Consider the following 22,090-nt stretch of genomic DNA (forward strand, 5'->3'; position numbering starts at 1 on the left):
ACAGATGGAGCCTAAACACTCTACCCCCAGTAAACATGCTGAGGCTGTGGTCACACTTGCTTCCCAGAGAAGGGAGGCTGGAGTTTAGCCAGGCAAGGAAGTCCCATCCTGGCTACCGGGGCTCTGAGGGTCAGTCTGGCCTTCTAGGAACACACTTCACTGCCAGCCAGTTTTTCCACCCCAGCCTGAGGGCAGTCCGCAGGGTTAGCATTAGAGACCAGCCAGGGAGAGAATGAGGAGGCTGTGTCTGCATGCAGCATGCAGCAGGGGCCCCTGGCAGGAAGCCCTGTGTTAGGGATGGTTAGACACCCATGGAGAGAGGCAAAGAGCACAGGGCTCTGGTCCTCACAGTTTATTCTTTCTTTTCTGATATTTTGTCACCATATCCTGCAAACTGGAAACAGAAAGAAAATGGTGGGCAAAGGGGCCAGAAGGAGCAGACGGGAAAATCAATAGACAAACTGAGGAGTTCCCTCATTCATGGATCCTTTTCAGTAAGTGATATCTCTGGCTGGCTGAGATCAGGTAGAGGTAAGTAACAGAATCCTCGGACCCAGGCCTGATTCACTGCCAGCACTCATTCCAAAGGAGCAGGCTTCTTGGGCTGCACCCTGTCTGCCCTGCCCTGCTGGGCCCCGCCCACAGGAAGGGACCTGACCCTGAGACAGGAAGTGGGGAGCTCTGAGGTCTACCTAAGTCCTGGATGCACCCCCACACTGCAGGTCCTCTGCATTTGTGACTTTCTTCTCAGCCTAGGATTACAAATTTCTCTTCTCCTCCAAAACCATTCCCTGGGTGGGTTTTATGTGAGAAAATCTCTAGCACAGTAACAAGGCACCATGGCTCTTAAATCTCTGCTCTCTCTAGAGTAGGGCAGGCGCCATCGGAAATGCAGCTAAACGGGGGAATAACTCATAGGGAGCAGGCGGCAGCACAGCCAGGGCTTTGGGAAGCTTGGGAAGGAGAGCACAGGGAGATACCTCCCAGCCCCCAGCTCCACCACCCCAATACCATCAGCCTCTCCCAATTGGGTCTGGCACTGGGAGGGTGACTTGGCAGTTTGGCAATGGATGACAGAGGTTGTGGCTGTTGCCTGGGGCCTGATCCCACCATTTAAGAGGGCCAGAAATACCATGGACTCTACCACCTCTTACCTGTTGATGAGGTCCTCATTCTCATCGCTCTCCATCTCATCCTCAATGGCGGCCTGCAAGTCCCCAATGCGCTTGAATGCCAGCTTCAGGTCAGCCTGCAGGCTTTGGTTAGCAGCTTCCAGACTCTCCAGGTCCATCTCCTAGAAGGGGGGGTCTAGTGACCAGGAGGGCCACAACACCCCCTAGCATCTCTGAAGGAGCCTGCGGCAAGTCACTCCCTGCCAGGAAGGAGCTTCCCTGGTGCTATTCTGAGCCTCCACAAGCTCAGGGGCTGACTGGTGGGGCTAGGCTTCCTCTGATGGAGACTCCTGCGGCCACCCTTGACTCTCTTACCTGTCCTCAGGACTGAACTGTCCCCCACCAAAACCCAGAGTGAGGTGAGTGTATACTTAACAGGACTTGGGGACAGAAATGCCCCACATGGCCCAGGGCAGGGTGGGCATGTATTTAGCAGGACTCCGAGAGCCTCCAGCGTGGGACCAGGACATTACCAGCTCATGTTTCTTGCGGCTGGCCTCGGCTTCCTTCCTGGCAAGCTCGCTCATCTCCTCCTTGGTGTCACGAAGCTGTCGCTGGAGCCTCTTGTTCTGTTCCTTCTCTCTGTTCTCAGCTGCAGCGCGCTGGTCCCGTTCCTCAGTCAGCTTCTCCATGTTTTCCTTGAGCCGATTGGCTAGGCTCTGGGTGAGCAGGTTGAAAAAAAAGACCAGCAGGTAGGATGTTAGCCACACAGAGGGGCTGTTGCCAGGATTGGACCAGGAACTCTGGCCAACCCCTTGCCCTGCTACTCAGTTATGGCTACGGGATACGAAAGGTTTACTCACTTTTACCCCTCCCCCCATCTCTTTTGTGTCTTCCTGTGTGTGTAAGTGTACATGTCTGTAGGCCAGAAGTCAATTTGTATTGTTCCTTAGGTAGCATCTATCTTGCTCTTTGAAACATGGTCTCTCACTGAGAGCTAGAGCTTACAATTAGGCTGTCTGCCCAGTAAGCCCCGATGATCCTCCTGTCTTTGCTTCCCAGTGCTGGGATTCTAAGGAAGGCCCACTACACCGGGCTTGTTACGTAAGCCAGCGAACTCAGGTCCTCATCTCTGCAGGGAAAGCACTTCACCAACTGATTGGTCTCCCTAGCCCCTGTGCTGTGCTGTCTGTCAAAGGGGAAGACACCTGCAGGCGGGGGTCTTTGGAGCAGGCAATCTGGACGAGGAAGGGCTGTGGTTACTGCTATTACTGCCGAGACTCGGTCAGCTCTGGGCAGAGGCTGGCCTGTCATGTAAGTGTCTCCACGGTCGTCAGGGCTTTTTCAGAGATGCTGAACTCAGAAGTTCCCAAAGCTCCAGCCAGTGTTGAGGCAACTGGCTCTCCTGAGAGTGCCTGACTGAAAGAGCCAGGCAGGGTTATCTCTCTCGGCCTCATGAGTATGTCTCCTTCAGAAACAAGAACACGTTTTCCCTGCCAGCAGTAGGACGCTAGGCAGGAAATGATTTGAAGCAGAGGCAGAGTGTGAGGGAGGAGTGGTCAGGGGTCAGTGTAGTTCTACCACTGACTACCCCGGTCAAGTGACAGGTCCAGGCTAAAGGGTCATTTGAGGTTATTCGTATTTAACTCTGATGAGTCCAAAGCACAATATTGCCTTTCTGAGCAGGGTCTCTGAGGACAGCCTGAGAGATAAGTATGGTGACAAGTACCGGAGGCAGAGCTTTCATCCACCATCAGGGGCTTCTTCTGGCCCCTAGCAGCCACATAAAGCCTTTCCTATATATGATATGGGGACTAAAATGTGATCAACTGCCCTGGAGTCCTGGGGGCAGGAAATAAGCTAAGTCCCCTCGAGTTCTCTCTGGTTTTCCATGTTGGGAGTTTTGTCCACACTCTATTCCTATGTCCGGGCTAGTAATGCCCCTAGCTGGCCACCTGCTTCCTCTGCCGACAGAGGAACTGGTGGGGGGGCAACAGAGAAGCCCCCCTCCCAGCACCAGGGGCATGTTCTCAAGCAGGCCTGATGGTGCTTGGACAGATGTCCATAAGCTCAGAAGGAGAAGAGCTTTGAGGCAAGGCTGCAAGCGAACACTGAGGGATACGGTTCCAACGCCTGTCTTTCACACAGGGAGGACGGAGCATGATGGATACAGGAGCCCACAAGAGCTAGGGGCTGGGATGGAGTATGGAGGCGCCACTGCGGAGACAGAGGAACCAAAGCATGATGAAAAGAGGCCAACCAAAAGGGGGCATTAAAAGAAAGACATAGGGGTGAGGAGAGAGATGAAGACATTGGAAGAGAGTAAGAAAGACGTAGGACAGTAATAGACGGAGAAGAAAGGAGAAAAGCAGAGCTGGAAAAGGTGGCAAGAAGTGAGGGAAAGAAAGGGAGGGGAGTAATAAGAAAGGAAGGAAGAGGAGCGAGCCATGAGACGAGAACAGGCCTCAGCCCTTGGAGCAGTGGTGCCATCCGCTGCATATTTATGACCGTACCAGAGAGTGAGTGAGGGGGACAGGAGGGGGAGCTTGTGGCAGAGGAAAATATGAAGACGAAAAGCTAAGCCGCTCTGGTCCCTTGGCAGAAAGCAAGCACGAATACAGAATGTAAAATAGGCAGGCTCTGCGGGCCCCGGAGAGCAGGCCAGGCAGGCGGGAGCGGAGCTCCCACCCTGTCAGCTGGCCTGGCAGCTTGGCAGAGGACTCTGAGGAGCGCCCCTGGCTCGCACAGCCCTTTGGAGCATGCGTGGCTCCAGCCACTGGGGCAGCTTCGCTCGGCTTTCAGCGAAGCCCACGAAGCCAGACCCACCTCCAGACGCTTCACTTGGGTCTTTTCGAACTCCAGGCGTGTCTCCAGCTCCCTGATCTTCGCTTCCTGCCTGCTGACGAGGGACTTGTCCACCATGGACTGCTCCAGGAACTCCACCTGGCTCTGCAGGGCTTGTAGCTGGGGGTGGAAGGATCAAGAGAAAGGAAGAACTGAGCCCAGAATGAGTCCAGAACGGCGAAGGCAGTGTCAAGTCTGGGCTAGGTAACTTCACCATGTGACTGGAAGGCTGAGGCAGGGAGAGATACACAGAGGAGGGCGGGAGCAGCCGCAGCCCCCGGCAGAGGCCCCTCCACCTGCCCCTGCGCTTGGCACTGGTTTTGCCCTTCTGACAGAAAAGGGAACGTTAAGGACCAGAGAGGGAATAGAAATGTGAAGCGAGGCAGCTGAAGTCAAAACATCTGCCATGGTGATGTGGCTGCGAGCCTAGCTCTTCCTGCCAGTCCGCACTGCTCGGTGGCTCATTGATAGCAGAGAGAAACACCCTCCATACTAGGAGACCAAGGCTCATCCCCAGAGATCCCTGACTCTCACTTCCAAGGGAACCCGTGGTACCCACCTTCTCTTGTAGCTCTTGCTTCTCCTTGTTGGATTCTTCTAACTGAGCTTGGAGATCATTCATCTGTGCCATGTCCCGGGAGGCCTGGAAAAGGAGGGAGAGAATGGGGAAAAGGCTGCCCCAAAACAGAAATTCAGCCCCTTCCCGTTGAGGGCCAGAACACCTAGACTCCCAAGCTATGTCTTTTCAAAGAAGTGCCTAGAGCCAGGTATGGTGGCACACACCTTTAGTCCCAGCACCCAGGAGGCAGAGGCAGGCAGATCTCTGAGTTCAAGGCCAGCCTGGTCTACAATGTGAGTTCCAGGACACACACACACACACACACACACACACACACACACCCCTAGCTGGGGATCTATGAGGTAGCCCAGAGGATGGTAAATATGATGTCATTCCTGGCGGGGTACCTGGGCCACGGCCGCCTTGTGCTTCTTCATCAGCTCATTCATGTCCTCCTGATCCTCTTCCAACCGGTTCTGAATCTCGTTCTTCTCACGCTGAAGGCGACTCAGCTGCTCTTCCAGCTGGACAGAGGCAGGGGAGACCAGAGGGCATCAGGCCTGCACCTGCAGGCCCTGGGGTAGCAAGTCCAAACCCGTCCCACCCATGCCACCTCTCCTAGGTGGGGAGTTGTGGGGTAGGGAAATGATGGTATGTTGGAGTGGGTTCCAGAGTCAGCAAAGCTACCTGATGAGTTCTGGGCAGGGAGATGAGAGACAGAGTTGTTTCCGTGTGACGGGCAGACCCTGGGCTTCTAGGTGCTAAATGACAGCTGCTTTCTGGCAGCTCTTTCAAGGCTAATGAGAAGGTAAAAATTGTGCCCATAACAAATGACCCATCATCCCTGCATATCAGCCTGACTGGCATCCACTCTGCCCACATCAGGCCTCGGGGAAAAGACCTTTCAAGTTGGTGACATCCCCTGGCTTGGATTTTGTTCACCCTTGGGATGGCCTACTCTTGGGTCATCCAGCTTTCCCAGCCTGGGGGGGAGGGGAAGAGACAGGCACCAGCAGCTTCAGGAAATGAATGAATCTATTAACCTGTAATTCCAAACCAAAATGACTGTGTTGGCTCCTTCTCTGCCCCATCCATCTTGTTACTGGGCTGTGGGGAGCTGGGGAAGCCTCCGCCAAGAAATTTATTAACTCAGATTTAAATAAAATGGTAATTTTATAACAGCCTTTTTTAACACAATTAAGGAATTTGAATTACTCACCTGGAAACTGCTGAGGAGCACAAATGTCACAAGATAAATCAAGCCTGTGAGATTGGCATCTCTCAGCAGCAGGGTGACTAGCTAGGGGCCATGAAGCCAACAGCTAAACCCTGCCTCCTTCCCTGCCCCATTCCTGGCCTGAGGAGGTACGTGTAGCTATGTCCCAGGAGTGAATACACAGCCGATGGATGGGCCGTGGGAGAGGTGGGGAATTAAAAGGGAGGCATTAAATAAAAGCTCTAATTAGCTGCCGCTTGGGCTTGTCAGTGGGCTGGGCAGGGGGAGGGAGAGGAAGCCTAGCCATCCTGTCCTCTTATCGGTGCTTCTGCTAATCTCGAGGCACCTGTTTACATCCCTCAGCCACATTAGCTGCCTTTATTTATGATTCCAGGGCCTGCGGCCAAGCTCCCAGAGGCAGGTGGTTAAACAGGGAGCTACGCACCCTGGCTGGCTCCCTCTTCTGCCAGCCCTCCCTCCTCTCGAGACTCTGCTCCAAGTGGGGAGAAAGCAGAGGACAGAGGACGAGGGCTGGGGTCGGGGTGTTCTATCCTGCAGGAATCCCTGGCAAGAAAGGACCTGTGTGGGGTGGACATGGCTCCCGTCACGGTTGGACTCTCCCCCAGTCCCCAGCCCTGCCCTGTATACTCTGCCCCTCACCGCGGTCTTGGCTTTGGCGATGTCATCAATCTGCACGTGCAGGTCTTCCATCTCCGCCTCCATGGCTTTCCGTGCTTTTACAGCTGCTGCACAGGTGAACTCTGACTCTTCCAGCTGGACACAGAGCCACCCCAACCCAGGGAAGAGACATCAGCCACGCTGTGCAGAACACTGCCTTGCAGGGGAGAAAGGGCTCAGACACTGTCTGCCTCTGCTCCTCCTCCCCCTCCTCGCCCCTCCTCTTTCTTCTTGAAGGTCAGTCAGTCTAGGAGCCACAGCTGTGCTGTGGTGCATACATCGTTTTCTCCTCCAGTAGACAGGAGGCCCTGTCCACACCACCCTAAGGCCTCGTAGCCACGCTGTAGGGCACAGAGACCCTGGGGAATCTGGCTGCTCTGAGTGGCCTGTCATCACATTCCAGCCATCTTCCTTCTCAAGAACGTAAGAGCCAGCAAGGAGAACAAGCAGTAGAAAAGTAATTGAACAAATGCGTTTCCCGGCTGCCCCTGGAACCGGCGGATTCTGAGCAAGGTACCTGGTTCTTGAGCTGGGCGATCTCCCTCTTGCTGGGGGCATTGTTCTTTAAGTGGTCCAGCATGATCTGGGCATCTGCCAGCAGCGCTTTGGTGCGCTTCAGGTCTTTCCGCAGCCGCTTCTCTGATTCGAGGTCCCGCTGGTTCACCTAGCGGGGACACCATCCGGAAACCCGGAGCTCCACCACGGAACTTCCGTAAGTCCCTCCCACGCTGACTGCCAACCCTGTCCACCCTCACACTCTCCTCAAGGAGCAGGGGGCATACGTGGACCGTGCTGGCTAGTGAGAAGGGCCTGGGGGGTGAAGGATGCCCTCGCCACCCCCGTGACGTGGTGCCCAGCTCAGCGGAGCAGGGGGCCGTCCCCACGCACCTGGTCACTGAGGGTGGACAGCTTGCTCTCCAGCTCCCGTTTCTCCCGCAGCGCCTTCTGTTTGTCTTCATACTCCTCCTCAAGTTGTACTTCCATCTGCTTTAGCTGCAGAGCCATGGCAACAGAGGCCCATTGTCCTTTTTGTGCATGGCCGGGGTCCCTTCCCATGCTGAGTGTCTCAATCCAGAACAATGGGGCAGGGCAGAGTGTGGGCAACCCAGAGAGGTGCGAGTGCTGGATGGGGACAGCAGGCCACAAGCTTCTCCTGGAGCCACAGTAGATACAGAGCGGGCAGGGTGGAGACCTGTCCAGCTAGGTGGCCGACCAAAGGCAGCTCCAGCAGAACACAGGAATGGCCACCACTTGACCCTGTAGGTGAGGCACTACTGCTCTTTAGGGGCCCAAGCTTTCCTACAGACTGAAAGGCGCAGCCCAGGCCAGACCTGAGCCCTGAGAGAAGAGAATACAGGGCCCTAAGGTGTGACAAAACAAAGCCCCTCACTTTAAAGTGCTGATACGGAACAGGCCTGTATACCAGCCTAAGAAGAGCGCAGATGCCATACCTTCTTCTGACATGACTGCCGGGCCTCTTCCACCTCCTCATCCCGACTCTCCATCTCCTTGGAATGGGTCTGTCTCATCCTCTCCATCTCCATCTCCAGACGCAGCTTGGCCTGTGGGTTGGCAGTGGGACTAGGTTCCTTTCCCAACAAGGCCCTGCCCAACGTGCACAGACCACCTCCATCACCGTTCTCTTCGCCTGCTCACGCTTTGCTCCTGACAGCCAGCTTCGCTAGGGAAGCTGTAGCGTGCCTCCTTACTAAATGCCTTCCCTCCCTGAGCACGGCTTCCTGAACTCACTTGGCTGTTTGGTCACATGCTCGGCTGGCTCCTGGCCCTCTGGTAGCATTATCTTCTCATTCTTTCCTCGCTAGCTCCAACCCAGATCTGCTTTTGTGAAAAGCTCTATGCCAGCTTAACTGTCCTCACGCTGTGGCTGGCACGGATCACGTACTCACTCAGCATTTTATGAGTAGGTGAATGAGTGATTGAAAGAATGAAAGAATGAATGAATGAATGAATGAATGAATGAATGGACAAATGTGGACTCTGTGCTTCCATGTTAATGATGAGGGCGGCAAAACTTCCTGCTGCACCTGCCCCTCCCTTGGCCACCCCAGGTACCTGCTCCAGCATCTGTATACTGCCCGCCTGTTCATCCAGCTCCTCTTCCTGATCCTTGACCTTGGCTTCCAAGTCCCTTAGCTGCTTCTTGACCTTGGCCAGAGAAGCCTCATCCTTGGACTCTTGGGAAGAAATGTCCTGAAGCTCAGCCTCCAAGGAAACGACCTTCTGGGTGAACCCTGCAATGTCCATGTCTTTTTCCTAGAGCAAAAGGGAAGGTGAGGTTGGCACAGGGCTGTCCCCAGGCCATGGGGGAGACGGAGAAGGAAGGGGCTCAGCCTGGGTACCTCCAGCTGCTGCTTCAAGCTGAAAGCCTCGGCCAGGAGCATGTCCTTCTCCCGCTGGAGTTTCTCCCTCTGCAGCCTCTCCCTCTGGGTCTCCTCATGGGCCTGGGAAAGCTCACTGTCAAACCTGTGGGGGAACATGGTGCCCTCTTCAGAAGGACAGAGTCTAGGTCTCTGGCACCCCTCGACTAGCAAGAAGAGGTGCCGTAGACAGACAAGCAGGAACGACTCATACAGTCCTAACTTGGGGCCCTGCTGACACGGAACTGGAATTCAGGCCTTACAGGTCAGATACTGAGGCCCTGTTGGACACTCAGTGCTTGATCAAGGGGGCCTACGAGGGTTCTACACTCTGCTTATGGGGAAGGCAGGAGACAAAATCTCTACATTCTCCAACAGCTCAAAGAATAAGGCGCCAGAGTGAGAGCAGAGCAGCAAAAGGGTGAGTAGAAATGGCATTGGTTCCTACAGCTCACTCTGTGTTGGACCCGGCAAGTTCAGTACAGCTGCTGGCTTCCGCCCTGCCTCTGGTCAGTGCCACCCACCTCAGCGGTACCAGAGTCACTACCAGGGCTGGACAGCCTTCCTGCCAGGCCCAGCTGGCAATGTGCTGTGAGAGGCCTTCGGGGGCTGGAGAGCTGGCTCAGGGGTTAAGAGCACTCTGCCCTTCCAGAGGTCCTGAGTTCGGTTCCCAGCAACCACATGGTGCCTCCCGGCCATCTATACTGGGATCTTATGTCCTCTTCTGGCATGCAGGTGTATGTGTAGAGAGAGCATTCATATATATAACAAACAAATAAATCTTAAAATAAGAAGAAAAAAAAAAAAAAAAGAGGCACTCAGTCAGGAGCCTTTGCTCCTCTACTTCCCGTCTTCCATTTCCCGCCCAGTGACTCTAAACGGGAAGCAAATTGCTGAAATCCCTCTTACGCCTTCCCCGCATAGCTAATCAGGTTCCTGTGGAAACTCCACAGCCCCTTCCCCATTCCACAGCAGAAAAGAAGTAAGAAAACTCCAGGTAGCTGAAACCTAATAAGTTGCCCAGCGGGGAGTGCAGCGACATGGTAACTAGGCCAAGCTGGCACCATCTTTTTGGGGTGCTCATGAAGGAGAGGTTTCTGCTAACAGTGTCAGTCTTTAGGGACAAGGACAGAGCGAGGTTAGAGAGTGAGGGAAGTGGACTGCCTGGCTGTCCTGGGAGGGGGAGAGAAACCTTCTGAGCCCCCTGGCTCTCCCCAGAGTAACAGGAAGCAGTTGGCAAGGAAGGTGATGGGAGCTGGGGACACATAAGGTAGGTAAGCCATTACTGGGAGGAGGGGGCTCTGTTCTGCCCCTCTCGCTGCCGGGGTCATGGAGTGAGGTCACCCTGTAATGGTAACTGGTACCTCTGTAGAAGCTGGCAGAGGGGAGACAGGAGCTGTTGCTGCTCCCCGGGGCTCCTCATCGCTCCCAGGGTGTGTGGGCTCCTCACACTGCTAATAAAGGCGCCCCATTCCATCCCCAGCCAGGGAAATTAATTTAGATTGGATTTTCTCCTGTGAGGGCTGCCCCCTCCTTCCCGTCATTACCATAATGAGATGGAAGTGGCACGGGAGTTTAATGACATTAGTCAGGAGACTGTGCTTGTATAGTGGAGGTGAGTGAGAGAGCAACTCAGGCGGAGCGGGGGTGTGGGGCAGGAGGGGCAGGAGCAGGGGACCTGTGGTTCTGGCCTTGGCAAAAGCCTGTCCTTTTTGGTTTGGGACAGGTCACATGTACACTTTGAATGAGACACCTGTGAACGGAGACCTGAGTGGCCTTCCAAGTAGACATGCCTGACTCCTCCTGAAAGAACATAAGTGAGCCTGTTTCACACGCGTGCACGAATGGCCATGGGCAGGTCCCGTGGCTCGAAGGCTCTGAGAGCCCAGGCAGGGCCACCCACCTTCTCTGCTTCTTCTCCAGCTCATGGTTCCGGACCTGCTGGCCCTCCAGGTGCAGCTTGGTGTCTTGCAGCTCAGCCGTGAGCCGCTGGCACTTCTTCTTGAGCTGCTGCAGCGCTCGCTGACTCTCATCACTGTCTGCTTGCAGGTCCCCAAGCTAGAGGTGGAGAAAGTATGAGCGCTCAGCAGCCCCGGAGAGGCCAGGGAGTGGGGTAAGGATGAGAGCAGGGACGCGTTCAGAATCTAAGATGTGATACCCAAACAGTAGTTCCTAGTTGTCCCTTCAGGACCGGCTAACACACCCTCCCCTGTTCCTCCCAGGGTCTGCCTGCTGCCTCTGGCTTATCTGCCAAGCAACATGGCACTAAGCCCCAGCCCTCCTCACACAGGCCTCACTGCCCTGGCCAGCCTCACCCGCCTCTCCAGCTGCCTCCTGCTCTGCTGCTCCACCTCCATCTTGTCTTCCAGCTCCTGCTGGAGCCGCTTCCTGGTGAAGTCCACCTCCCGAACAGCTCGCTCATACTTCAGCCGCCACTCTCCCCCTACAGGGTAGGAGACAGGCAGCTCCTGAGTTGTTGATGGTCCCCAGGAAGGGGCAGGGGACAGAAGGAGAGGGGCAGGAAGGAGGAGGGAGTGGAGCCAGCCAGAAGGCCTTAGGAGTATTTCTGGAGTGATTTCTAGAAGGAACTACCACCAGGACAAGGTCCAGAGAGGGAGATGGGGACCTGTGCTATCTTCTCCCTGGAGGCCACCAGGACCACGGCCCCTGTCATTACCATAGTGGCTCAGCACCTTCTCAGCACCTTGACATTGTGGCTTTGAGGATTTTGTTTGTTTGGGGTTTGAGACAAGATCTCACGTACCCCAGGCTGTTGTCCTTGGGTTTATTATATAGTTGACGACCTTGAACTCTGTCACCTGGGATGACAAGCATGTACCACCATGCCTGGTTTCAGCAACTCTGCTTCCTCATCTATTTATTATTCTTTAGATTAAAATGGCTCACAGAGGGAAGACAAGTCTGGACAGGGTATGTGATTGATTCCCCAGGGACGGGCATCAGGGCCTGCCACTCAGGCCTCCGCCCGCCTCCTCCACTTCAGACGCACCTGCATCACCGTCGTCCACGTCCCCGTTGATCTCGGTGGCCCGGATGAGCCGGGCCTCCATCACCTCCATCTCCATCACTTCCATTTGTTTCTTCAGCGCATCATACTGGGTCTGAAGGGAAGAGCCTGTAAGCCTCCCAAGTCCTCCCCAATGTCCTAAACCACGCAGGCCACACGCTTACCCCAGGCAGACAGAGAAGTTGAGCTAGAAGAGGAGGTGCCAAGCGGATTTGGGGAAGTGGAGTGTGGCGGGCACCAGCCTGCGGTCTTCGCCCTGGTCCTGCCCTCACCTGTAGCTCTTTCATCTCCTTCTCAGCTCGCAGCCGCTCGGCCGTCTCCGCGTCCAGCAGCTGGGAGGCGGACTCTCCTGTGTTGCGTTCATCAGTCAGCTCCGATGTCAGCTCTGAGATCTGGGGTTGGGGGGAGCGGGCGGGGGGATGGTGTCACCAGCTGAAGCGACTGCTTCACCCAGCCAGAACTCTGGGCTCATGGGCCAGGGCCCTCTGGGGCAGCGGGCCAGTCTGACTGGTGACTGAGTCACTCACCCGGGTCTCCAGCCGGTCACTGTTGAGCCGAAGCTCATTCCGTTCTTTCTCCACCTTCTCGAGTTTGCTGCGCAGCTGCTGGATCTCCTCCTGCAGGGGGCAAGGGGTGAGGTACTGTGAGGGGTGAAGACCCCACGTCTGTCCCCCGTGGACACAAAAGGGAGACACATCCCCAACAGGAGAGCCTCCCAGGACTCCTGAGCCTGCACCCTTCTCCATAAGCAGGAGGTGCCTGCGATTTTATCCTAGGAAGCTACCTAGGACCCAGGCAGCACTCCAGGGGGACAGGTGCTTGAGGGGCACAGTTCAAAGACACCAGCTCTTCCAACTGCCCCTATGAGCACCCTAGCCCCAGCGCGACCCGTGTCCACGGAGTCCCTCCCAGGCCCGGCCGGCCCTGGCCCAGCTCTTCTAACTGAGCCTGCGAGCACCCTAGCCCCAGCGCGACCCGTGTCCACCCTCCCAGGCCCCGGCCGGCCCTGGAGGTCACGCACGTCTCTGTTGCGGATCTGCTCTTCAGACAGCTGGACTTGTATGAGGGGCCGCACGGTGGTGAAGAGCTTCCACCAGGGCCAGTCCTTCACCCCTTTGTTCTTCTTGATGTTCTTCTGCACGCAGCGGATGGCCAGGTCCTGGATCTGCAGTTGGGTTTGCCACATGAGGGACGTTCAGCTCTCCCTGGTGGAGCCACTTCCCACCACCAGCACAGCTTCTGGGTCAGCTCCCCGAGACCCCCTGACCCAGGACCCTTTTCCTGACTACCCGGCTCCCACATTCCTCCACCCCGTCAGAGGACGGGCGGGCAGGGAGCGGTGCGGTACATGGGGCTCCCACGTCCCACCGTCATTAGGAATAATTTCATCTGCTTTATTTGCTGCCTGATTATTTCCAGCACCCTGGCCTAGCTGTGCTATAAAACCTAATCTTGCTGAAACACAAGAGGCGGCAGTGCTGGCTGTTTTATGGACTTGCTAATAAGAAAAGGAGTCGCTGACACAGCTCCTTAATCTTCATAGAGCAGCCCATGAACCCGAGCCCACCTTTGCCTGGGCCCTGCTTCCCCCCACGCTCCTGCAACACAGCACCCCGGCCAGGGTGCACGTCCACGCTGCTGGGCACTCAAGCATGCTCCCTCCCTCCTTCTCAGATGATAACGGCTTGGACTCCCTGGCGTGTATCCCGCATGCCCTCCCACAGATACGCTGTCTTGCCATCCAGGCTGGGGTGTCCCTAGGGCAGCACCTTTCTCTTCTTGAAGTGCTGGCGGGTAAGGTAGCCCCTGCAGGCCGCCTGGAACAGGGTCAGGTGCCTGCTGGTTTGCTCGTCTCGCTGCTCCTCCAGCCGTGCCAATGTGCCTGCCCGGAAGAACACCTGTCGGGGAAACAGTCTGGTAAAAGCCGGAGACTGGGCTGGGACAGCAAAGACAGATGAGGAGCCTGAGGGACAGGCAGCCGGCACAGGGTGCGAACAGGATGGGGAGCGTGGACCTTAGTTCAGGAAGAGCCTGAAAATCTACTTGCCCAAGAGAGGAGGGGAGGTGCTCTAGGAGGGAGGGCCAGGGAGGTGGAAGGCTTTGGGTCTGGAGGAGTGAAGTGGGAAGTCTAACTTCAAAGAGAAATGACAGCAGCTCCAGGCAGAGAAGGTACCTGGGGCAGAGAGGAACAGGAAGCCCTCACTGGCCAAACAGGAGGGGAGACCCTTCAGCTGTATTTGTGATTCTGTCTCTATGCGGGGTGCCATGGTCCACTGCAGGGCCCAAGCACAGCTCAGACATCTGGGATCAGGTGACTGGCATGATGGTGTGTCTGGGTGGAAGATTTGAGATCTTCTCCAAGAGTGGGGGTGGGGCTTCTGCCCTTCCACCTCCTGCTCAGCTTCATTCCAGCCACCTCCTCTTTCATGTCACTGCCCCACCCCTACCCCCAGGTTTCACACTCTCCTGAAGAAGCCGGTGAGGTGGGCGTGAATGGCCCCAGCAACAGACCTGTCATACAGGTTTGGGGGCTGGAAGACAGATGTGCAGGGAACCTGCTGGGCACCCTACACCCAACTGTTCCTCCTACTCTTTGCTGCCCAGAGCATCGGCCTTATAAGAGAAGCAGAGCAGGAGATGATGACTCTGGTGTCCTTGAGAAGGCAAAGGGGCACTAGGTATATATCCTGGTACAGAGCACAAAAAAATAAAAATAAAAGTGAATCTCCCTTTTAGGGCCCGTGAGATGGCTGAGCTGCCAAGCTGAGTTTGGTCCCCAAGACCCACATGGTAGAAGGACAGAACTGAGTACCTCAGGTCCTCCTGACCATCCATGTGTACCGTGGAATGAACACATTCATAAGCAAACAAGTAAACAAATAATAAAATTTATCTCTAAAAAGAAAGACAGTCTGGAGAGATGCTCAGCAGTTGGGAGTACTGCCTGCTCTTCTGGAGGATCTGAATTTGGTTTGGAGCACCCATATCAGGTGGCTCACAGGTAATCCAGTTCCAGGGGGGTCTGATGCCCTCTTCTGGCCGATGTAAGGCTCTTCATAAACATGCATAAACTGCACACGTGCGCGCGAGTACATACATACACACACACACACACACACACACACACACACACACACACGTAAACAATAAATGTTCAAAAAAGAAAGAAAATGAAACTCCCTTTTGTGGTACAGATGGGAAATCAAGAGGAGCACAGGTAATACAAAGCCCATCTAGGGGAAGGATCCCAGGGTCCCCTTCAGGGAAGGAGCAGGGAGAGAGCCTAACCCTAAGGAGAACGTCACACCCGGGGGGCCACACAGAAGCCTCATCCTCTAAGACTTTGGAAAACGGCCAGCTCAGTCATTTCGATCCTGTCCCAAATCCTACCAGCTGGCAAAGTGGGACTTTCCATGCATTTTAAGTCTGAGGTTACTGGAAACTCCTGCCTCAGTTTCCAGTAATATATATGAGAACTGCTAAGAGGAGGGACTGCCAGTTTGCTCCTAGGTCAAGCAAATGTGCTTGGTTAGCAAACAGGGAAGCGAGGGAGTGGGGCACAGAGAGAGAGAATGCCCTGAAACACCATGAGGAGAACGGTCTAAAGGCTACAGATGCACGCCCCTAAGCTCTTGAACAGCTGTGGAGTTAAGGGTCCTCCTGGCGGAGCTAAGGAGCTGGCTCACCCTCTTAAATGCCTGTTGTGGAAGCAAAGGGGTCTCCGTTCAGACCCCCAGCAGCCGCATGTGTGGTGGCACCTGTCTGTAACTCTGTGCCTGGGGACTGGGGAGGGGGCAGAGCGAGGTCTGGAGGGGTCTGGAGCTTGCTGGCTCCCCTGTCTAGAAAGCCAGCGAGTTCCCAACTCTGCTCAAAGAAGTTAGGTGGAGGGGGCTGATGAGGTGGCTCAGTGATTAAGTCCTGTGTCACCAAACCTGAGGACCTGAGTTTGATCTACAGTACCTACACGGTAGAAAGAAGAATGGGCAAGTTGTCCTCTAAAACAAGGGAATAACAAATAAGGTGGAGATCAAGGGAGGACTCCACCAGATTCAATTCCTGGTCTCTATTCAACAGCGCCCACTACAAGCACAAACACATACTTAAAACACGCACAGAAAAAAAATTAGCATCATTTGAGTACTAAGTGAAAGACTATGGTCATCCCCTTCCTTGAGCATCCGTCAATGCAGATTTTACAGTATCAGGAGGCTCTCAGACTCCCCAAGTCCTGGCCCGGTGGCCTCCAATGAGGTCCCTGCACCGAAGCATTCCAACAAATACCCGGTCCTTTCTCACCAGCCTGTGCCAAGTGCAGCCTACAAAACTGAAGCTTCTTGTCTCAGAGCAAACACCCAGCCTCGCCCCTTTCCCCCTAGAGTATCAGCAGGCCCCTGTGGCTCACCTGCCTCAGCTTGGCACCGGGAAGGAGGAATCGGGACAGCTGAGGGCCTAAGATGCAGCCAGGAGACGAGCAACCTGTATGGGCCTGTTCCTGCCTGAGATGTGTCTGGGAAACTGGGAACTGGCTTGGAGGAGTGCCACTCCCAGCACCAGCCACCAGCGGTCCAGCCTGCTAGAGGGGTAGGAGCTCACAGAAAAGCCTGGGTGTGAACTAACTGAGAGATGCTGGGTAGCTAAAGGAATGGGTTTGACTGCAGGCGGCCTCTGAGTCTCAGAAAAGGTGTGTGGGGTGTGTGTGTGTGTGTGTGAGTGTGTGTGTGTGAGTGTGTGTGTGTGTGTGTGTGTGTGTGTGTGTGTGTGTGTGGTGGAGGGTGACCAGAGAGAAAGGAAGGAAGGCAGATGCCATAGACAAAGGAGAGACCAGAGCAAAAAAAAAAGACACCAAAGGGGTGGGAACAAACACAGAATAAGGAAAGGAAAACCAGGACCAGAAAGCAATAAACGGGGCAGCAGGGACTTTGGAGACCCAATGGAAAAGAGAAAGCCAAGGATAGCAGAAACAGAGATGAGAAGACTCAGCGAGAGGGTCAGGAAAAATGGAGACCTTGATTGACCCTGGAGGCTAGAGGACAGAGGGCAAGGAGTATGTCTGCCTCTCCCTCCACCTCCCCTGTGCAAAGGCTCTGTGACCAGAGTCCCCTGTCTCTCTGCTGACAGAGAACAACATATCAATGACTCTTTCTCTGGCTGCCCCTGCCCTTCCTCCATGCCAGCTCCTAGAGCACACTGGAGAATGCCAGCTATCCAAGCTTTCTAGCCAGGGGAGAGGTGGGCAGGGCTCCCTGCCTGTAGGAGGACTGTTCAGCTGACCCTCTGGTGTGAACCCAAGGCCAGGCATGCCTGACTTTACTTTCCGGTTACACATTCCACTTAGATGAGGAATTGGCCCGTGGGCAGGTAGGGGTGGCCCAGCTCACCATGTCCTTGCTTGCTCTGATGGACCCTAGTGGTGTTCTGGAGCACTCACCTCTGGCTTTTCCAGTCCCCCTCCTCCAAGTCTAGGCCCCTCCCATTTCCCACTCCTCACATGAGCCTCAGGCCAAGGTCAGAGCCATGCTCCAACCCATTCCCTACTGACATCACAGTCCTGAACCAGTTAGCTATCTTGGCGAGAAAGAAAAGTTTGCTGAAGCTGGGACATTTACATCCTGGCTTCTGGCTGAAGAAAAGGTGGCTTCCGAGTGGCTAGTCAGGGGTGGGGGGTGGGGGTGGGCAGGGAAAAGACTCAGAAGAAGATTTCAAAGTCTGACTGAGAAGCAGAGTAGAAAGGAGGAGCAGCCATCTGACTAGGGCCACCAGGGAGCAAACCACCTGGCTGCCCAGCTGCGGGCAACTTACCCGGCTCAGGCCCATGCAGCAGCTGCTCTTTTCCAGGTCCAGGGACTCCAGCAGCTCCTCCACAGCCTGCAGAGACAAAGGTCACCATCAGGTCTTCACAGGCTCTCCCCATCTCCATTTACTTGGCCCTCTCTTAGCATCCCTCCTAGAAAGCTCCTCAGGTAGCTTTCCATGGTGCCAGCCACTACGTCCCCTCTGGGGACCAGAGGAGACTAGAAGAAGAACAAATTGTGTTGCTGTGGGGACAAGACAAGTGGAGACAAGGCAAGTGAAGTAAATTAAAAGGAAAGAAAGAAAGAAAAAAAAAAACCCATGGAAGTTAGTGAGGAGTTGGATGTGAAGGACCCCAGAAGAGTACTGCTTGGCCGGAGAATCTAACTACCAGTTAGAAAGAGGCATTTTGGAAAGTGCTGCCGACTTGAGCAAAGGCCTGGGGTCACAGGATGAAAGAATGCATGATGCAACAGTGAGGGGCTCGGGGATTAAAGTGCAGGAAGAGAGGTGGGCAACAGTCAGGGTGTGGGGAGCCCTGCGTGCCGGGAACTCTGCGTGTTCTCTCAGAGCCAGATTCGAAGCAGGAATATGTGAAGAACAGGATTGGGAGGTCTGAACGTGCTCAGTCTCGGGTGAGAGAGATCCAGAAGGCAGTGAGACAGACGTGCTTGCCTGGAGTGCGGGAGAGAGGTCTAGCTGAGGCATTGATCCGGGAGTCATCGATACATATGTGGTAATTGAAGTGATGGGTGTGAATGAGGCTGTCCAGGGAGAGACAGCTGAATACAAATCGGAGCCATGGATAGAGTGCTGAGGGGTAAGATCTCTACCAAAGCTTTGAGTGGGGGCTGAGACCTTTAGAGGGAGTGAGAAGAGCAGGGACAGGGGAAACTGGGCATAGTGGCAAAGAAGACCAGTGGAAACATTTCAGAATAACAGAGCTGTCAGTAGTCACATGTCAAGAACTCAAGGAACAAACTCAAGGAATAGCCAGGCAGGGGGTACACACTTTCCCTCCCTGCTCTTGGGAGGCAGAGGCAGGTATAGGCCAGCCTCGCCTACAGAGTAAGTTCCAGGAAAACTCAGGACTACATAGTGAGACCCTGTCTCAAAGAACTGAAAAAATAATGCAACTGAAGAGATGGCTCAGAGTTAACAGAGCACTGGCCGCTCTTCCAGAGAACCCGGGTGTCATTCCCAGCACCCACATGGTGGCTCACAATCGTCTGTAACTTCAGTCCCAGGGGATCTGATGTCCTCTTCTGGACTCCATGAGCACAAGCATGCAAGTTGTACACATACATACATGTAGGCAAAACACTTAAACACATAAAAATAAATATATATTTTTTAGAAAAGTCAAGAAACAGAGAATAGAAAAATGTCCAATGGTTCTGGCAGCATGGAGGCAATGGTGAGACCAGCCCCAGAATGCCAGGGTAGAAGACAGGCAGCTGAGGTAGGAGAATAAATGGCAGCGGGAGCTCAGGAGGAAATATGGACGGCCCCAGGCTACAAAGTTGGGCAGCCTGAGAGCTGGACAAAGACCCTCTTTCAGGTGCAGTGGCATCTATGGCTGATGTCTAATAAAGAGCTAGGAGCAGCTGAAGATCAAGAGAGAAATGATTATCTCTGATGGAATGAATTCTAAGCCACAGAGGAAGGAACTGCACGCAAAGAAATGGCTTACCTCTACCCTGCCCTCACCAAGGCAGGACGGGGGATATAGCAAGAAGGTGGAAGATGAAGAGAAGTATAAAGATAGCAGACAAAGCTGGACTCTTGATTTCAGAGTCAAGGTCATCTGCTGGGAGGGTGTCCTGGGAAGGCAGGGGAGGGGAGGACTTGAAAGAGGTGAATGAGATAGCAGGCAAGGAGCTTGGTGATACAGCCATATAAGGAGGGTGTCGAAGAAGCTTCCCTAGGCCATGCCAAGGGTCACCTGAAGTTGAAGAACACAAACCTATAGGAACTTAAGTCTACAGAGTTGCATAGCTTCTTTCCATAGCGCTTGGGAGTCTAATATGAAGAGTGCGGCCACCCAAGAGCTGGCCCTTCAGAGCAGGAGTAAGACAGAGCTGTGGGAGGCTCAGGAGAAATGAGGGTGATGAAAGCTAAGTACTGGGTAGGTTGGGCCACAGGGCCAAGGCTGAGCAGGAAATGAAGTACATTTTTTTATTTATTTTGTTTTGTTTCCCTCTGTATCCTTGGCTGTCCTAGAACTCTGTAGGTCAGATTGGTCTCAAACTCAGAGATCCAGCTGCCTCTGCCTCCCAACTGCTAGGATTAAAGGTGTGCACCACCACTGCCCGGCTAGTAAAAAAAATTTTTAAAGATTTATTTTTTATATATACAGTATTCTGCTTGCATGTATGCCTGTACACCAGGAGAGGGCACCAGATTTCATTATAGATGGTTATGAGCCACCACGTGGTTGCCGGGAATTGAACTCAGGACCTCTGGAACAGCAGTCACTGCTCTTAAACTCTGAGCCATCTCTCCAGCCCCCTAGTAAATTTTAAAATATAGTGACGGAACAGAGAATAGATTGGGTCTAGATTGAAAGGTCTAGCTGAGGCCAACAGACAGCCGGAGCAGTGGAGACCTACAAGAAGGATGCTGTGATCAGAGAAGTTCATGTGGAAATGTCCTTCTGGGAAGGACAGCCTTTCCAGGCAGACAGGTACAGTCCATAGCCGTGAGAGGGAGGCTACGATGGAAATCAGGGCCAGGGAGAAGGGGTAAGATGAAATGCTGACAGGTTGAGACTACAAAAAGTCTTTGAGGAGTGGACTGTGCGGGGACAGAGCAGGCAATGCTGTGGGCTTTCCTTCCCCAGGCCACAGAGCACCCCTGCGTCAGGGAAGCCTCCTAAGGACTGTGGTGCTTTCAGAGTCAAGCTGGAAGCCTGAGGCTAGTGCCCAGGGAAGGAGCCTTTCGGCTGCCTGAGGAGCTGCCTCTGTGGGGCAAGTCGCGGTGTACAGTGATAAAGGCACCCCTTCTGCAGGCAGGAGTCCATCGTCCTTGACTGCAAGATGCTTAAATGCTCCTGGCCCCAAAGTAGAGCTGCCATCTCAGCCTCCTCCTAGGAAGGAAGCTTGCCCAGCCCTAGACAGCTTCCTACTTCAGGAACCAGATCCTGCCATGGAAGCTGAGGCCAAGGGACCCAGGTGCCGTCAGCGGGATACCCAAAACACAAATCCTAGTCATCTGTTTGGGAGGCTCTGGCATGTTTACTCAGTACGACTGTCTGGCTTCCTAAAATGCAGACACCCAAATCTTTGACCTTCAACGACAGTGGCTCCTCTCCAGTCCCTACAGCCCATGCTCTGAGCTGTCCTCACACTGCCACAGCGTTGTGTCTCCTTGTAGCCATGGTTGGCTGGAACTCTGTAACCTTGGGCAAGATGCATCCTGCAGTGTCTAGGAAAGACAGGCAGAGGACCCTGAGTGAGTGAGGAGGGCTGCGAAGACCCTGGGGACCCAAACCTACCCGCTTCTCGTCCACCACGATGTAGTTGCGCCCGTGTTTCTTGGTCAGGTGTGGAGCCAGGACGTCAAAGCGACGGCGGAACTCAGAAAACACCATGTGGTCTGGGTAACCTGGAGACAGAACCAAAGCCAGATCCATCAACACCTAGCTTGATTGAATGGGGTGAGGTGAGGGGGTACAGAGGGGGGCTGGCAACAGGGAAGGCCCAGAAAGGACAGACCCTCAGAGTTGTTCTACAATAGGATAGAGCATGGCTGTAGACCCAGGTTCCATTCCCAATACCAGAAAGAGATAGATAGATAGACAGACAGACAGACAGACAGACAGAGGTGTCACAAGGTCTGTGGCCAGCTCCCACATTTTTCTTTAACTATAATCTGATGTCCTGTTGTTTTTCCTTATCAAGGCTTCAGTCTCTGCATTATCATAGAGTCCTGTACTTGGAAGAAAGAGTATCCCAGAGGTCACTCAGACCTCCTAGTCATGCCCAAATCATCTGTCCCTCATCTTCATTTGGAGGGCTGAATGGGGGCTCCCTTCTCTGTCATGAGCTAATGCCACACTGCAGGCCCATCTTCACCTTTAAACAGGGGAAGGGCTCGCCCCAATTCCACAAGGCAGTTACAGAGACCACGTCAGAAAATGTGGAGTAAGCACAGTTTGGCTCACTTGGTGGACACTCAGTGAAAAGGGACTTCCCTGTCTCCTGTAGCAGGATTACAGAAAGAGTACCCTCCCTGTCCTGCCCTGACTCTGAGTTTAAGGCTAAATGACCAGAAAACAAAACAACAACAACAAAAAAACCACAACAAACCCTGAAACTCTCTTTCGCTAAAGCATCTGGGCTTGAGGTCAAGGCAAGGGTGAGGTGGATGGCTTCTGGCTTGGAACAATGTCAGAATAGTGGCTAGCAGGACGTGACCCCAATTGTACCGACCTCATCAGGGCTCATAGGGGAGGGCCAAAAGGTCCACTCCTCCAGATTACAG

The 22,090-nt window shown here is 54.2% G+C and overlaps 1 protein-coding gene across 21 annotated transcripts in view; it reads right to left on the reverse strand.

Moving 5' to 3' along the window:
- The window catches only part of Myo18a (myosin XVIIIA), a 101,029-nt gene that overhangs the window by 10,749 nt on the left and 68,190 nt on the right, over window positions 1-22,090 (reverse strand). For 12 of the 21 annotated variants that reach the window (XM_060387242.1, XM_060387224.1, XM_060387234.1 and 9 more), the window contains 21 exons: window positions 21,102-21,211; window positions 17,615-17,680; window positions 13,585-13,713; window positions 12,837-12,980; window positions 12,343-12,432; window positions 12,088-12,207; window positions 11,798-11,909; window positions 11,103-11,230; window positions 10,691-10,845; window positions 8,770-8,893; window positions 8,483-8,683; window positions 7,861-7,971; window positions 7,298-7,402; window positions 6,927-7,073; window positions 6,392-6,505; window positions 4,923-5,039; window positions 4,516-4,599; window positions 3,939-4,076; window positions 1,646-1,831; window positions 1,155-1,294; window positions 350-394 (listed from right to left, as the gene is read on the reverse strand). In XM_060387242.1, the coding sequence (XP_060243225.1) occupies window positions 350-394; window positions 1,155-1,294; window positions 1,646-1,831; window positions 3,939-4,076; window positions 4,516-4,599; window positions 4,923-5,039; window positions 6,392-6,505; window positions 6,927-7,073; window positions 7,298-7,402; window positions 7,861-7,971; window positions 8,483-8,683; window positions 8,770-8,893; window positions 10,691-10,845; window positions 11,103-11,230; window positions 11,798-11,909; window positions 12,088-12,207; window positions 12,343-12,432; window positions 12,837-12,980; window positions 13,585-13,713; window positions 17,615-17,680; window positions 21,102-21,211 (2,566 nt within the window). The remainder of the gene's footprint in view (window positions 1-349; window positions 395-1,154; window positions 1,295-1,645; window positions 1,832-3,938; window positions 4,077-4,515; window positions 4,600-4,922; window positions 5,040-6,391; window positions 6,506-6,926; window positions 7,074-7,297; window positions 7,403-7,860; window positions 7,972-8,482; window positions 8,684-8,769; window positions 8,894-10,690; window positions 10,846-11,102; window positions 11,231-11,797; window positions 11,910-12,087; window positions 12,208-12,342; window positions 12,433-12,836; window positions 12,981-13,584; window positions 13,714-17,614; window positions 17,681-21,101; window positions 21,212-22,090) is intronic. The other 9 variants (XM_060387245.1, XM_060387244.1, XM_060387243.1 and 6 more) reach the window with 1 other exon arrangement.

Source organism: Meriones unguiculatus, chromosome 7 (genome assembly GCF_030254825.1).
Source record: "Meriones unguiculatus strain TT.TT164.6M chromosome 7, Bangor_MerUng_6.1, whole genome shotgun sequence".
In the NCBI taxonomy this organism is placed as follows: domain Eukaryota; kingdom Metazoa; phylum Chordata; class Mammalia; order Rodentia; family Muridae; genus Meriones; species Meriones unguiculatus.